Here is a 17,892-nt window from a genome sequence, read left to right as displayed (position 1 = left end):
TCTTAGCTATGAGGAAAGAATGGCCAAGTTGGGGTTCTTCATGCTGGAGAAGAGGCGCTTAAGGGGTGATATGATGTCTATCATATAATAATTTCGCTCATTCTTTATTTACCAGTAGGTCTTTCCAGCTTACACGAGGTCACCCATTTGAAGAAAGGAGGTTCAGAAGGAAATATTCAGAAGGGTTTTCTTTTACAGTGAGAGCTGTAAAGATGTGGAATTCTCTCCCTGAATCAGGAGTACAGGCTGATACATAAGACAGCTTTAAGAAGGGTTTGTATGACTTTTTCTCAAGTGAGTGAATATAGGGTTATGGAAAATAGCTTATATTATACGATTTTCATTCTAGCCAACGGGAAGGCAGGGGAGGCAGTTGGGGGAGATTAGTCGCCCCGAAGAAGAGATTTGTTGCCGGACGACTGATCTCCCTGAATTGCAGCGTGTGTCTCTGCCCTAAGGGTAGGGACACACTGGGCGATTTGGGGAGATTTAGTCGCCTGGCGACTAATCGCAGCGACTTTTCTCCCCGAATGCTTCCCCTCTCTCTGCGCCTGGCTAAAATGAAAAATCGCCTGCGCTAATCACACGCAGCAATTCGTTTTCCGAAGTCGCCCGAAGTTGCCTCACGAGGAAACTTCGGGCGACTTCGGAAAACGAATCGCCGCGTGTGATTAGCGCAGGCGATTTTTCATTTTAGCCAGGCGCAGAGAGAGGGGAAGCATTCGGGGAAGATTGGTCGTGGAAAGTCGCGGGGATTAGTCGCCAGGCGACTAAATCTCCCCAAATCGCCCAGTGTGTCCCAGCCCTTAAACTGCTGTGTTTGCTTCAGAAACACTACTATTGTTTATATAAATAAGCTGCTGTGTAGCCATGGGGGCAGCTATTCAAAGGAGAAAAGGCTCAAGTTACACAGCAGATTGCAGATAAGCTCTGTAGAACACAATGTTATCTGTTATGCATAATTTATACTGTGCCATATAGCCTTTCAATTTCCACCATTGCTACTCAGCAGCTTGTTTATATGAACTACAGTAGAGTTTCTGAAGCAAACAGATCAGTTTTACCAGTGCAGGGCAACACTGCATGATATTTGAATTACTTTAAATCACTTTCATTTTTTGGTGTTACTGTTCCTTTAACCCCAGATATGCCAATATAATCCCTAAGTAAAATGGATGTCTCAAGACATTTATGGTTACGATTCACCATGCACTTGAGTTCAGAACTATAATGCAACATCCTAATAGCAGTTTCTTACAGGCTTGTATTTGAGTGCTATGATCATGAAATGTCTTTTATAAACACCCTGTGATCATTTGTCTGGTATTCTTGTTGGACTCTTGGTTCAGAATCTATGGAGCTCTTGCCAAATAAACATTATCTTTTTACCTCAAGTGGGCTCCAGTAACTGAATTTCCATGACCTGAAAATGTTTGAAGAAATCTAAGATTTTCTTCCACTGTGGAAGCACGCCATCTTGGAAGAGCCAGCATGTTGGTGGTGAGCAGGGCGGCAGCAGCAATACCAGCGGCATAGGGATTATGAATGAGGGAGCAAGATAAAACAATTTATAAAGTAAATAAATAGTAGCATAGTGGGCTCCTTAAATCAGTGGCCATGGGCAGATGCCCCTTTTACCCATTTAGTAAAAAGACCCTGATACACCTGACTAGTACTGTAAAAGTGTTTATCAGATGAGTATACGTAAGCCTTGTCTTTTGGGCTAATTAAAAATGGAGTATGAATAATCTGACATTGGCCTAAGGCTGTTGTTTAACCTGTTTGTTTTAAAAAGTACATCAGTTGTGCTGGGCTGAAGGAGGTGCTATCTTTCAATAGTTCACTTTTCATTGGTACTTGGCCTAAGGAAGTCACTGTCCACATCCTAGTGTGGCAAAAGGAGCATGAAGGCTCCTGCAGTTCTCTGTCCTCACCAACCCACAGCAAGTTTTCTCCAGCAAAAGTCGATTTTCAATATCCCTTCTTTTGTATGTTCCCACTAGGAAAGCTTCTTTATCAATGGAGTACAGAGTGATATCTTTTTTTCCAACATGAATTTTTAAAATATTTCTACAGTTCCTTCAAGTACATCAGTGAATTTCCCTGCAGGGGATTTCTGCAATAGAATGTTTTTTCTTTTCACCCCTTTTCTTAAAGTGACACAAGTATCTATACATCATAATCAATCACAATTCTGTCTGTCTGCTAAATTCTTAATGAAAAAAGGTAAATTACAAAGGATTCCGGAAGTTCAATCCTATAGTAGTTTCTTTTCCGTTCTCAACCAGTATAAATTTTAAAAATCCAAACACTATGAAACAGAGCTTAACAAGGAAGCTCAGGAGAAAACAGCAAGAAAAATGAAGAAAAAACCCCCCCAAATATCGTGTAGTGGGTGAACACTCTTTACTATTCACTCTCACGTGAAAACCCACTCCTTCATTCAGCGGACCAAAGTTACACTTTTCCTTAAGGCCTTTTGGACTAAAAGTTTCCATAGCATGCAACCACCTACTCTCACATTGTAAGGTCTCTCTTACTAGGTCACTACCTCGCCAATTGTTGTTTACTTGTTCAATTCCCCAGTATATAAGTCCCACAGGATTTTTTTCATGACAATCTTTAAAATGTTTGTAAACACTGTGTTTATCCTTTCCTTTCACAGTATTCCCAATATGTTCCTTTATCCGATCCCTTAGCATTCTATTGGTCTTTCCAATATACTATAATCCGCATGGACATTGCAGACAATAAATAACGTTTTTAGTTGTAAATTTACTGCAATGTTTAATTGTAAACTCTGTTGCATTACCCGTTGATGAGAACGTTTTCCTTTTGGAACAATATTTGTAGGCCCTGCAATAAAGAGCAAGGATAAAAACCTACTTATTTCAGGGACTGGGTTTCTGGAGAACTGGGCTGCTTTTTTAATAGGCTACAGGTTCTTTGCCAGCGATTCTTGCACCTCAGTTATGATTATACAGGTAATTTGGGGGAGAGAATGGCTAGAAGATTTGAGCAGATTTTAAACTAGCCATAGGGGGAAGGGAGTAGTGTGTATTTCTGTAGAAGGTTGGTCAGAGATGGGTTTGGGCACAGAATAGATAAAATAGGTGGAGATTTGCATTGCAACTCAATTACCCCATCCAAATCTCCACTTGCCATTGGTTTATCAACCTGCTCCATCTCTCTCTTTTTTTTTTTTTTTTTTTTTTCTGATTTGAGGTTCACCTTAGTAGGTTCTTGAACAAGCTATAATAAAAAGCGGTCATTCAGCAAATTAACAAACATACTTTTTCTGACATGGCAACCACATTACCCCAGTTAATATCTGGATTGAAGTCACCCATAATAATAAGTGATGGGCAAACTAATTTGGCAGGCACAAATCCACAGTGAATTTCCACGTTTCGCCAACATCAAATAAATTTGTGAAACTGCAGTGAAAATCTTCCCCCCAAAAATTGCTGCGCGTCAGAATAGTCACGCACATAAATTTGTCGTACGATAAATATTCGGATGCCCATTGACTTTAATGCATATGGACAAAATAGTCGAATGGATATAAATTGTCACTCGTGTCAAAATAATTTGACGTCCATTGACTTGAATGAGTTCTGTTATTTTTCACTGTTTTGGGAATGTTTCGGCGAAGCGAAATGGCACAGATTCATCCATCACTAATAATAATAACTTGGCCTAGTTGTGAAGCTGCTTCTATTTGTAAAAGTAGCTGGGCTTCATTCCCATTACTTATATAAGGTGGTTTGTAATAAACACCAATGATAATTTTCTTTGTAACCTTTTGCCCAGTCAAAATCTCTACCCAGATTAAAAAAAATGGGCCATTTTAATAAGAATCTGGGACTGCACAATGAGCTGTCCATATCAGGACTGTCACGCAGAAATCAGGACAGTTGGGAAGTAGGACTCCGGATGAATGCCCCATCCAAATCTCCGGATGCTATTTAACGACCACATGCAATGTAACCTGATCCAACAGCTTGTTTCCTGCACACCAGGGAAAAGGATATTTGCCTGATATACTTTTTTAAAATCACACTTTTAATGAATCCATTTTTAGTGTTTTTGTAATCTACACTATTAGCGCTCTCCATTTGTTTTTTGTTTACATCCTAGTTATGAACCCTTCTCCTGGGCCTCTTTAATAAGAAGATACTTATTGGCAGTAGGCAGGGTGGCAACAATTCATAACTGTAAGCAACTTTGCAATTACTGGGTTCATTCTTGCATTTCATGCAAGAATGCCAAACTGAGAAAGATGCAACAGCAGCAGCAAGATGATAGGAGCAGCTAAAAGACAAGCAGATTGACAACATCAACTAGAGTTGGCAAAACTCCAGCAACAGAGCAAACACCTAGCTCCAGTGAACCCCATGAAGTGCCTCCATCTATAACTTCTGTGGATAAATTCCCTGCTATGGATATAGGAATTTGTATGCACCATGTCTATGATTAAGGACTGATGCACCCACAATGCTAAAGGCCTTGGCCAATGACGTTTTTCATATTTTTTATTGCAGAGTTAATCAGCTTTATCCTATGTTTGCCCAGGATGAGACTCAATGTACTCTGGTGTGGGTCATCACAAAGGTGTGGAGGCAGGATGTTGTAGACTATTATCTGTAGTGTTTAATAAGAATGGGAACCGGTAGTTCTTATAATTGAACCAGAACTTTTTTATTGAGAACAATACACAAAGGAGACTGTTGAAATAATATAGGACACAATCACTGAGTATTCAATACATACAGTACGAACAGCACTGTGAGTAGACGCATTCCTTTCAGCAGAGCATATAAGAGGAATATCATACAGTCCATCCAGAGTTTTCCTACTTCCAAGGGGGAGTTTTCCTACTTTGAGTGGAACCCAGAGTGGAACCCAGATGGCGAACCATCTAGCCCCTAGAACATGCTCTCTTGTTCCCTCTCTAGGCAACAATGCCAAAGGGGATGTAACCCCTCTAACATTCGCTGGTAGAGACCAATACTGCTCAGCTAAATAGCCCAGAGCCTAACTACTGTATCTCTCCTAGACCTGACAGGAGATAGCTGCCCACTCACTAAATCCTGCACTAAATGGCCCCAATCTTGACTCTCATCTACCTACTAGGGAGTCCCAAGCAAAAACCATTAGGCTTACATGGCTTGCAAATATAAATCATAATACAGTGCCACGTTGCGGCTAGACAAACTAAAGGTAAGGATTTGACCCAGGAAGAGGAGCTCTATAAAGGGACAAACTTTAGGGGATGCACAATAAATGGGGAAGCTATTTATCAGTCCCCTACACACACTTTCAGCTTTTTATGCATATCAATACTGCATTTGTTTCATTATAGTAATTTTTACTGAAAAAAACACACACATAAATTGATTTTATTAGAGATGCAAACAGATCCTCTCTGCTCAGTGTCTAGGCTAAAAGTTGATCAGTGAATGACAACAGAACTCTGCAATAGCAGCCCAAATAGCTTACCCAGTTTCTATGCTCCAAGCCAAACCAAACAGTCCTCCATATGTATTGTCCGACTACAGAACAACTGCCTTCAAACATGGATGCAAACAGTGCTACTTCTGATGTAGTTTATCTGTTGAGTTGATACTAAAAGTATTAATGCTTCAAAAGTTGGTTTATATTTTCTCTATTGCAGGAATTTTGAAGGGGGTCAACTATCTTGTGTTAGGCTATGGACACACATGCGGAGAACTACTGCGGTTCAGGCCATGGATTTTAAAAAAGCTGGCCCCTGCGTAAATAAGCGGCATAGCCAAGACTGAAATCCGTTAGCGTATTTATACAGCGGTCAGATTTCTTTAATGTCCGTGCCGAGGACCGCACCAAAACCACAGTGGTTCACCGCATGTGTGTCCATAGCCTATGCAGAGAACCACCGTGGTCCGGCCACGGTTTTTGAAAAAGCCAATCAACACGTAAATACACTAGTGGAAGTGACATAGTCTAAACTGTATTTACGTATCGGCTTTTTTAAAAGACTTGTCGAAACTGCGCCAAAGCCGCACTGAAACCGGTTGTATTAACCTATAAAGAGACAATGCTGCTTTGGAACTTTAGGTGTAACCAGAGGTATTTCCAGGAAGGGTGTACAGAAGTATGAAGTGTAAAATTGGGACTATCAAATCTTGGTTTACTCTATCCCCCCAGTTATAAGTAATAGTTACATAGTTAGATCGGCTTGAAAAAAGACAAAGTTCATCTGGTTCAACCTCTCTAAATGAAACCCAGCTTCCATACATATACAAACTGACACTGATCCCTCTATACACTCACATAAACTATATATAACCATACATTAACTATAGATTTCAGTATCACAATAGCCTTGGATATTATGCTTGTCTAAGAAATCATCTGAGCCACTCTTAAAGGCATTAACAGAATCGGCCATCACAACATCATCCAGCAGTGCATTCCACAACCACCTACGTTGCTTCAAATGAAAGTTCTTTTCTTCTAGTCTGAAGGGATGGCCTCTGGTGCGGTGATCTTCTTTATGGGTAAAACGGTCTCCTGCTATTTGTCTATAATGTCTTCTAATTAATGTATAATCATGTCCCTTTGTAAGCGTCTTTTTTCCAGAGAAAACAACCCCAACCTTGACAGTCTATCCTCACAATTTATTTCTTCCATCCCTCTAACCAGATTAGTTGCATGTCTCGTCAGCTCATTTATATCCTGCTTAAGGACTGGAGCTTAAACTGCACTGTATACATCAGGTGAAGCCTTACCAGGCAAAATGTTTTCATCCCTTGAGTTTATGCAAGACAGTACTTTATTTGATTTAGTGGCCACAGAATGACACTGCATAGACAACTTGTTTTCTACAAAAACCCCTAGATCCTTCTGAGTTAAGAAACTCCCAACACATTGCCTTATATTGTATAAGTTGCATTTATATTATTTTGTCCAAAGTGCATAACCTTGCATTTATCAACATTGAAACTAATTTTCCAGTTTGCTGCCAAGTTTTCCAGTTTATTCAAATCATTCCTTAATTTAACTGGTAACCTTCTGTGTGGCACTGTATCAAATGTTTTAGTATAGTCTAAGTAGACAACATTCACTGCCTTCCCAGAATTGAGGACCCTGCTCACCTTCTCATCAAAGGAAATTAAATTATTCGGGCAAGATCTATTACGCATAAAATCATGCTGGCACAAACTCGTGCTGGCACAAACTCATAGTATTACGATTTGCAATGAAGTCCAATATCTTATACCTCAATACTCCTTTGAAAAGCTTTCCTACCACTGATGCCAGACTAAATGGCCTATAGTTTTGAGGCTGAGAACAGGATCCCTTTTTGAATAGTGGGACCACATTAGCAATTATGCCAGTTTCTCTGCACCATGCCAGACCTCAATGAATCCTGAAAAATTAAGTAAAGCAGTTTGGCAATCACAGAGCTAAGATCTCTAAGTACCCTGGGATGACACCTTCATTAACTGGTTCCTCATTTCTGTGGAAAGATGAAAAATCACAGCTTTTTTTCTGTTCTCATCAACCAGCTGATCCTCCTCCTCTGATATTAAGGGTCCCACCCCTTGCTGCTTATTTTTTTTACTATTTACATATTTAAAAAATAATTTTTTATTTTTTTAGTCCATATCAATTTTAGCTTCTCTGATAGCTTTTTGCATGATGTTTGGCCTCTTTGTACCTGATAAATGTTTCAGCTGTCCCAGCTAACTTGAAAGCCCTAAAAGCACATCTTTTCTTACCCACCTCAACACCAACACTTCTATTGAACCACGGTTCAGCAGTTTTGTTTTGCTTACAAGCGGAATACACTGACGTATATTTATTAAGCAGCATTTTAAAAACGTCCCATTTTGGTTCTGTGTTTAACCCTGTGAAAAACATTTTCAACTTAATATGCCCTTAAAAGATGCCCTTATACTGTCAAGGTTTTCACGTCTTAAATGTAGTATTCTAGTGCTCCCTTATAGAGTTATTTCTGCAACATAATCTCAAAGGAGACCATTTTATGATCACTATTCCCTAAATGCTCACCCACACAAATGCTAGAGATAAATTTGGTATTATTAATTATTACAAGATCCAAAAGAGACTGATTTCAAATAGGCTCTTGAAAGAGCTGAAATAAAAAGTTCTCATTCAACATATTTACAAACCTATTATCTTTTTCTGACTTGGCAACCCCATTACCCCAGTCAATGTCTGTCACCTATTATAATAACTTGACCTAGTTGCAAAGCTGCTTCTATTTGTAGCTGGGCTTCATTCTAGTCACTTATACAAAGTGTTTGTAGCATACACCAATGATAATTTTCTTTGTAACCTTTTGCCCAGTTGAAATATCTTTGGTGCATGGCTTTAATTCAGGCTTTACATACAAACACACTCCTCCACCCTTTTTAATCCCTCTGTCCCTCCTAAAAAGGGTGTAACCATTAAATTCACAACTCAATCACATGTTTCATCCCACCAGGTCTCAGTGATAATTATATCTGGATTAAACAATTGCAGCAGCACTCCGATGTTTGATCAAACATCAGAGTGCTGCTGCTTGTTTAATCCATGTGTAGAGAACCTGTGCAGAGAGTAATACAGCGTGCACCCGAGGCTTCAAACCGCGAGTTGTGTGAGTGTGGCACCTTACTTTGACTTTGTATAGTGATAATTATATCATAATTTTTAGAGCATGCAATTAACTCTAGCTCTCCCATTTTACCTGAAAATTTTACCTACCTGCATTTGCCAGCATACAGCGGAGGTTACTACTTTTGTAATCTACATTACTTAATGGAGAATTATATCTTAAGTTATTATTAGCCTGTTTTCCTTGTAACAGAGGGATCTTCTTAGCTGGTAAACTGTATGACCCCCTCACGCCTCCCCATGACCCCTTACTTATACCACTGGTTCCCCATAATTCTTTGTCTCATCCACCCCCTTGCCTAGTTTAAACCCTCCTCCAACCTCTAAGCCATTCTTTCCCCTAGCACAGTGGAACCCCATGGAAAAATGAGCCCAGTGCTCTATTAACCCAACCCTTCCTTTCCGATACCAAGACTTGCATTTAGCTTGCTAAGATCCCGCTGTCTTCCTAAACTTGCACTTGGCATGGGCAACATTTCAGAAAAGATGACATTGGAAGACCTTTCCTTAATCTTAGAGCCTAGATCTCTAAATTCACTCTTTAAGGTCTTCCACCTACCATTCATTTTGTCGTTAGTACCAAAATATACTAAGACAGCTGGGTCATGCCCAGCTCCACCCAATAATTTGTCTACCCGATCAACCACATGCCGAACCCTGGCACCAGGAAGACAACAAACTGTTTGATTGCAGCGATCCGGATGACAGATTACCCTATCCACTTTCCTAATAATTCAATCCCCTATAACCACAATCAGGGCAACCATCAGGGGGGGACAGGGGGGAGAGTTGTAGGGGGCCCCGAGGGTAAGGGGGGCCCCGGCCACTCCACACTTACTTGATTAGCCGGGCCCCCCATCTTTCTGAGAGCTGCTGACTTCGGGAAGGCATGGACGTTTAAGAGGCCATGGCCACCAATTTTCTTATAATGTGTGGGAGGGGGCCCTGGCCACCAATTTTGCCCACCAATTTTTTTTTCTCATGTGGGGTCCTAGCCACCAATATTTTTTAATGGGGGGGCCCTAACCACAAATGTTTTTTATGGGGGGCCCTGACCACCAATATCTCGTATGGGGCCCTGCGATTTCTGATGGCGGTCCTGACCACAATCTGATTAGGCCTGCCTCTCCTCCCCTCCACTACTAGAGAAACTGATCTTTCAGCTGTTAGAGGGATCAGCCCCATCTAGAACTGCTAATCCAGAATTCACATTCCCATCTTCTTCACACAATCGGGCAAATCTGTTGGAATGTATAAACCCTTTTTCGGCTACACTAGATTATCTGTCACCCAGCTAACTGCCTCATCATCCTGCTACTGTTCTGTTCCCCCCAAACTATCTGACCCAGCTAGGTCCTACAAATGAGCAAGAGATTAGGGGTTAGAACAAACTTTTGACCTAGATTGAACCTCCTTTAGTTTGAAACTCCTGTGTTTGAAACTCTGTTTGTACTGGAATCAGTTATTTGAGTGAGCTCTAATACATCTGCTAGGAAAGTGAGCCCCCCTCTATAACATATATTGGATCTTTCATCTGATAACCCAACTGCTACATGAAGACAGAATGAAGAGAAACAGATGCTGAGAGAGGAATAGTGAATATAAACTTAATTATTTTAGAAACAATGCTGAATTTTTAATTGATTGCATTTATAAAGTTTCTTACTTCAGTATGAGGAAGTTTATATTAAACTTTCATTTTTGCGATAGTTACCCTTTAAAGAGCAAACACTTAAGAGCAGCTAACCACTAGAGCAATATCTACTGGAGTTCCAGGGGTTCTATTTATACCATCTGTTCAGGTGCACTAATCCAATCCAACCCACCTCAAACTGAGGGTAAACTAACAGCAAAGTAAAGAAGTTTGTGGCAAACTTGCTGTAAGAAAAATAGCACACCAAACTTTGCTATTTAACACCCAAGACAAATATAAACCACAGTACTTTAAATTACAACCCTTGCTTTAAAATAACAGTTAATAAATACTTATCATTTTGTGCTGATTTATTTGCTTTAGTTGCTTTCACCAGTCAGAAGCTTGTCAGTTACAAGGGGCGGTGAAAATCTGCCTCCTGTAAGTTTAAGCTTTTTTTAACAGGAAATTTGGCTTTGCAAGTGCAGAAAGCACAATAGAACTCATTGCACTAGCGATGCAGCCCCTCTTTAACTCGCTCCGACGCTAAAGTTCTAAATGCGGTGCGTGAGGGGGGGGGGCATCAGCAGCCCAGGATCGCCCCTGTGTCTTTTGAAGAAGGTACTGACATGGCAATAAAGCTAAAATGGAATTTAAGTGCACAGAAAATTGGACAGCTGTACAAAAGCAAGATCTTTCCAAAAAGCAGGTTTACAGAAGACCCATTCAACCTAGAAAATGGCATAGGGTATCTGTGATACAGGTTCCTACCCTAAAATGCATGCTGATAACTACACAGGTAAAGGATTTACCATATATACAGTTTCTAGGTGCTATGTGTGTGTTCCAGAGTAGGGCACATAGCAAGGAATTGTACCACAAAAAATGATTACTGGGATGAGATGGAAATGCAATCAAAACAGGGGTTTACTGGAAGGAAATAAATCTTTAAACCTGCCCTCATTCCTTCTTTCAGTTTGTGTTTCAAAGAATGTAAATTCAAGAAAAAAAGAATTTATTTCTCTTCCCCCCTATCCAGTAAAAAAAAAGTTATAGAGGACCTTACCTATATAATTGTTTTTTGTATGTAAGGAAAAGCTTTGAAATTGGTATAATACAGTTAGGTTAAACATATTCCAAAATATTTTTGTTCGTAGTATCACCTGCACTGTGGAATATTGAAATGGGGCACATGCCTTCCTGTCATGAAAAGCTGTGGGCCACAAATGCTGCCTATCATGAAATGCTGGGGCCACACATGCTGCTTGACATGAAATGCTGGGGGGCGACATGCTGTGCCTGTCATGAAATGCTGGGGCCAACATACTGTCCATGTAATGATATGTTGGGGACACCTATGCTATCTGTCATGAAAAACTGGGGGCCACACACGTTGCTTTTTATGAAATCCTGGGAGGGGCACCATGATTTGCATGTCATGAAATACTGGAGCAAAGTAAAAGGATATCAAAGGTTCCGGTAGTTCACTTCCTCTGCCGGTCCATGAAGATGTCTGTTCTCCCTCAGACAGTAAAAGGATTCGGTTTAATATTTGTAGAAAGAACCAGCGCTCACTTAGCACGAGGTTTAGACAACATAAAGGGGCAAAAAGGAGTTATTCCAATATAGTGTAGTATTATTAAATAAATTCGATACACCACTTTGTGAGATTGGAATATTTCTAAAGAAAAGTGCCCTTTTCAGTTATACTATTAGTTGATGTGTCACTTATTTTAATTCACACTGTGTAGTGAGTCTTATGCCTTTCATGAAATGCAGGGGGTGGCTCTTTGTATGTGGGACAGGTAGTGGGAAATTATGAATATAGTTTGATTTGAGTTTTAATATATAAATAAAAAGTCCTACAAATCGATGAATGCCCAACAGGCACTACATTTCCTAGTTTTTATATACAGCACAGTACTTATTTGGAGGGGTTGAAATTAACAGACTTTTGGCTATTTTATTACGATGACATCTTATGGGGCAAATTCTTTATAAAAGAGCGTTCTCAAATTAGCAGCCTTTCTCTTCCATTATCATATCATGGTGGTTCTGTAAAACTAGCCACTGGACAATGAGTCTCAGTGGACCAGAACTCAACACAGTGAATAGCAGAGGAAAAGAGTGTACCATATACAGATAGTTCTTCAGAACGGAGAAGCCACCTGCACAGAGAATTCATTTGCTGACTCACAGTAAACCTTGCAGGAGCTGTCAAAGAAAAAATAACTGTTAAAGATTTTGCTCAGATAATTTTGACTTCCATGAAGTTTAGCCAATACGGAGCACTCGGAGTGATGTGTTAAAATTAGTGATGGGCGAATTTGCGCCGTTTCGCTTAAGCGGATGATCTGATATTTTGTATGTTGACATGCTGTTACTTTCTTTTAACATGGATTATTAAAATTTAATGATTTTAACACATCACTCCGAGTGCTCCGTATTGGCTAAACTTCATGGATTTGACCCTGAGGGGGACATGGAGGTGAGAGTGTGAGAGAGATGTGATGCTCCCCGTACCTGGCTCCAATTTTGACTTCCATGCCTTAATGCTCTCAGCCTCTAATTAAGATATTACTGATCCCTGGTCTTGGCTCTTGCTTCTGCCTTTAACAGCCGCCTTTCACCTTGGGAGGAGCCCTCAGCCAATTGGATGCTGCCAGGTCTTACTAAGAGAGGAGCAAAGCTAAAGGTTCTGGATGAGCAAAGGGGCACGATCGTTTCACCTGGTGCGGGCCATGCAGCCTCGCCCGCCCCCACCCTCGTCGGTTTTTTCTCTGCGCCTGCAGCCGACTCCAGCCGGCTGCAGCGCGCGCGATCTGCCGGGGGGGCCCTGCGGGGGTGCGGGCCCTGGCCCAGTAGCACCCCCTGCTCCCCCGGTAGTTACGTCCCTGGCCAGACAGACAAGTGTGGACAGGCAGGCCGGGCCAGCACAAGCAGAAGACAAGAATCATCAGACAGGATGGGTCAGTGCAGGTAGAGTTCAAAGAATGGTCAAACAGTCTAGGATCAGGATTGGAGAGTGTAGAATAGTCAGCAGGCAGGCAAGGGTCAGATTGGAGAGTTCAGAATAGTCAGACAGTGGTCACTATCAGTAGATCAAGCAGGATTCACAAGGAATAAACACCCAGGAAACTAACAAATAACACCTAACAATGGGCAATGAGTTTCCATTCAAAGCCTACTATGATACTTTTAAAGTTAATCACGCCGGCGCATAAACCCGCAAGTGCACAAACCTATCTATACACTCACATATAAGCTATACAAAATCGATACCTATACTAAACTAACAGATCTATCTTGAGATCACAATAGACTTGGATATTGTGCTTGTACAAGAAAGTATCATCTTCGACAACTATCCAGTTGAAAATTGGATATGGTTTATGCAGGACCTTTAAAATAGAAGAACTAAACCCATTTTCCCTCTACATTTATGCCAACTAAACACCATTCACTGAACACTGTTTTGGCTTTCCTTAAGTGCAGGGATGGACATGAAGCATTTACAGCCAATACAAACAGCAGTGGATTATATGAACCTTGGGTTCTGGGCTGTTCTCCAAGATATGGATCATGCACCATCACCTAATATAGTTTCAACAGATTGTAAGCTCCATGGGGCAGAACCTCCATCATATTTTGCCTTTGACACTAAGCTCTTCTTTATTGTAACTGTACTTTGTAATTATTTGCATATTAATGTACATTGTACTTATTTGTATTAGTGTAAAGACCATCTGTTTGTTCTATTAATTTATTGTTCTGCTATACAGTGCTGAGTCTCAAATAGTGCTTTATAAATAGAAACATATGTATAGCGATACATACCATTTTAACAGTAGTTGGTAAAGTATTCTGCACATAGGCATCATGTAAAGAATGGATGGCAGCAAAATAAAAGAAGGGCATTGAAGGACCTTCGGAATTTTTAATAATATACAGTGAGAGAAAGCAAATATTGGCACCACGTGCACTTTATATATAGTGAGAGACAGTGTACTGACACTCTAAGCACATTAATTACTTTAAGAGACAGTGGGTAGTGGTACCCTTCGCACATTACATACACTGACAGGCAGTAGGTGCTCTCTTCCAAACTACATTTTTCACTGAGCAATTGATGATCCAAGTCCATTAGTGTCAGAGATAGTGGGTAATGACACGTCAAGCAAATTATACTGTGGTAGAAAGCAGACATCACATATGCACTATATACAGTGTGAGACTGGAAACCCAAATACCTTATACAGAGTGAGGCAGTGGGTACTCTGAACTTAGTAACATATACAAATAAATGAATATGGCACTGTGATAGCACTAATAATTTGACAAATTCATACAGCTTGGCTCTCCCTCCTACCAGATTAGCCAGGGGTACAGTTCCACCTGTACTCCACTGCAACAGGGCCATTACTAGGATGTAACAGACTTGCTTTTTCTTCTGTTCTCTTTGTTTTTAAACATTCCTACTTTATTTTCTAAACCTTTTTTGTACTCCCTTCTCCCCACTTTCCCAGCTTTACTTGACATATTTCTCCTTATTTTCTTTTGCTTTACAATCTTTGTTAACCACCCTCCTATTTTATTCTTCTTTTTAACTTTCGCTTGCACCTTTTTCCTTTTTTTCTTTCCATTTTTCCTGGAACAGTTGTGGGTTTAAAACAGAGCAAACACTTGTGATAGAAGGTTGGAGTACAGGTTAATCCTGCATGTCCATTGTGTGTGCAAATTATCTTTTTTCCCACCCACACGTTTGACACCCCTTTTCTCCTGCATAAACTTGCTGCCACTCATTACATCCTGCTCACTGAACCTGCTACTGATTCTACATGGCTGCCCCTCTTGATATGCTACTGCATCCCAAACCGGTGGCTCAAAGTTTAACCTAACCCTTTCTCCATACTGCCAACTGTGCAAACTACTGATAGCAGCTGATTTGGAATTTGTTAAAAATGTTTTCAGCCCTAGCATGACATTGACAAGTCTGTTATAGGTTCTGTGGGGACTCTTGAATCTGTTGAAAAGGCATCCTTAATCCTGGTACAGCTCAAAACTCTATTTAGAGAAATTAACATCCAAAATTAAGTGCAATAAAGTGACACCCTATGTAAATGAATTGTGAACTATAATGGAGGAGTTCCTGGCTTGGGCCCCCCAGAGCGAGAGTAAAAGTATATTTTACTGTACAGTTAGTGGCAAGTAGAACACATGCTTGATTCTTACCTTCTGAAACAGTCACAGGTTACCATGAAAAGGTAGAATAAGGGTAGACAATGCATGCTGGGATTTGCCGAAATCTTTCCTTTCTTCTTCTTAATTTTCTTTTATGTTTCTCTCTTCTGGATTTGCTCTATTTTCACTCTTTTATACCCTGCTTCAATGCTGTCTTGTATTTGCTTTGTCAATACAGCTTTTTTCTGTATGGCTCCACGTATATCTCAGTTAGTATTTTTCGGGAATTTTCTCATTGATTGTGTTTCTTTCTTTTTTTCCCAGCCTTTTGGAGTTTTACACATGTGTTATGCCTTATATTTCAGATTTTAAGTGCCTGTGATTGGTGGAATATGAAATCTCTTAACTGTACTCGTGGTTGAAAAAATACAGAACAGAGTCTGACCTTTTTTATTGCTTACAAGCTGGCAATGGTTACAAAAGTATACGTCAAATATCCCATCCGTGGGAAAAAAACTGTAACAAGGCAAAAGAAAGGGTATGCATGTGACGCATAGAATATTATAAGATCTGATGACGCTACTCTTTAAAACTAATCTTCAGTAGAACCAAAATGACCAAAGTAAGCTGAGTTAGAATAAGAAATGTTGTACTAAAACTGCACTGAGTACGTCATAAGAAGGTTTTTGGCACCTCATAGTTGGCCAACAGATTTTTATTTTTCTTAAGAAAAAACCCACTACATATGTGGATTTATCTATGCTTACTGCAGAGCTGACAAATCTGAACTCATAAATAAGTGTATACAGATACACAGTAAATGGACTTCATGGTAAGGCTGAATTGCAAGTAATGCTCCACAAAAAATGTGCAATACAAATGGTGTCCTTTACAACCTGGGTTTTTGTTCCGATTCAGTGTTCAAAAGTTGACTAAAATTCTTAGCACCCCCATGGGAAAGGGCCCCAGAGGCTGATGGACATCCATTACAATAAGACAGTGGCGGAACTACCAGAGGTTGGGGGGTGCGACTGCACCAGGGCCTGCCAGCAGTTCACGCACAAGTGATTCCGCCATGAAAATTGTTTTTGGAGGGGGGTGGGGGGCCCAGCTGCATGGCCTGCACCTGGGCCCAGCAGGGGGTAGTTATGTTACTGCAATAAGCTATATATGTTTACATTGTTAAATGGGGTTGAGAAAGAATCAAAGTCCATCAAGTTCAACCCCTCCAAATGAAACCCATATACATACATACTCACACTGACCCCTCCATACACTCACAAACTATATACCAATATCTATATTACTTGTACAGTGTAGTATAACTATAGCCTTGGATATAATGCTTGTCCAAGAAATCATTCAAGCCCATCTAAAGGCATTAACAGAATCAGAATCTTACCATCACCTGGCAGGGCATTTCACAACCTCACTATCCTCTCTGTGAAGAACCACATAAGCTGCTTCAAATGAAAGTTATTTTCCTCTAGTCTAAAGGGGTGGCCTCTGGAGCGATGATCCATTTTATGGAAAAAAATATCTGCTATCTTTCTATAATCTCAAAAACGAACAAAAGAACAAAGGATTGCTTTACTGACAGCTTCTTGCAGTGAGGCAGGTTACAAACTGGGACACTGGTTGCCAACTCAAAAATGTAATTACACTACACACAATACTTCTGCAGATTCTGTCTCTTAATCTGCTTTCCTCACACACTCACAGCATTCCTCTCTTGAAGCCTCTGGGACCCCTGTTATGCAGGGCATGCACAGGCAGAGTCTCATCTAACTATAAATCTCAACCCTCAGATTTCTGTGTTTACATCACCTACAGTCCCCAAGCTTTTCCTATAGGTTCTCCTCTAACCTACACCTGAACGTTTAATTTCCCTAGCTGGCACACAATCACCTCAGAGGCTCTACCCCAATTTATTCACTGTCCTTTCTCACTAGCCTTTATACCTTTTACTACAAGAGTGAGCTCACATGCATTTCCATCCTCTAGCTAGCCCCAATTGAATCAGTTTCACACAAAAAATCTGTTCCTTGGACAAAGAGGATGTGCACTGCACCTGCGCATCCTTATATAATCTCCTATAAGGGAATTTCTCTACAGACCAACCTTAGTGGTTGGTGTCAACTGATGGCTAAACGTTAATATTACTCAACTATTTACATTATGAAATATAAAATATATTTTACCTCCTTACACCCAGATAGAGTTCCCTTTCCATACGCAACCACATCACTTGTCCTTTAAAATCTGGTTTTAGGTTACCAGTTTATTTACAAGAGGTCTTTCCATCAGGTGCCTTGGATGAATAGAGCTATAAAGGACAGGTAGGGGGGTCCGAAGAAGAGAGGAAGAGGAGGTGGGGAGTCCAGGTATGGGAGGAATGAGGAGGAGAGGAG

The 17,892-nt window shown here is 40.4% G+C and overlaps 1 protein-coding gene across 1 annotated transcript in view; it reads right to left on the bottom strand.

Annotated features, from left to right (window-relative positions):
• The window catches only part of ren.S (renin S homeolog), a 116,909-nt gene extending 101,006 nt beyond the window's left edge, over nucleotides 1-15,903 (bottom strand). The window contains exon 1 of the mRNA XM_041583838.1: nucleotides 15,533-15,903. Within this exon, the coding sequence (XP_041439772.1) occupies nucleotides 15,533-15,588 (56 nt within the window). The 5' untranslated portion in view covers nucleotides 15,589-15,903. The remainder of the gene's footprint in view (nucleotides 1-15,532) is intronic.
• Between the last annotated feature and the right edge of the window lie 1,989 nt (nucleotides 15,904-17,892).

The sequence above is a fragment of the Xenopus laevis genome, chromosome 2S, assembly GCF_017654675.1.
Source record: "Xenopus laevis strain J_2021 chromosome 2S, Xenopus_laevis_v10.1, whole genome shotgun sequence".
Lineage (NCBI taxonomy): Eukaryota > Metazoa > Chordata > Amphibia > Anura > Pipidae > Xenopus > Xenopus laevis.
This window is presented reverse-complemented; position numbering and strand designations above follow the sequence as displayed.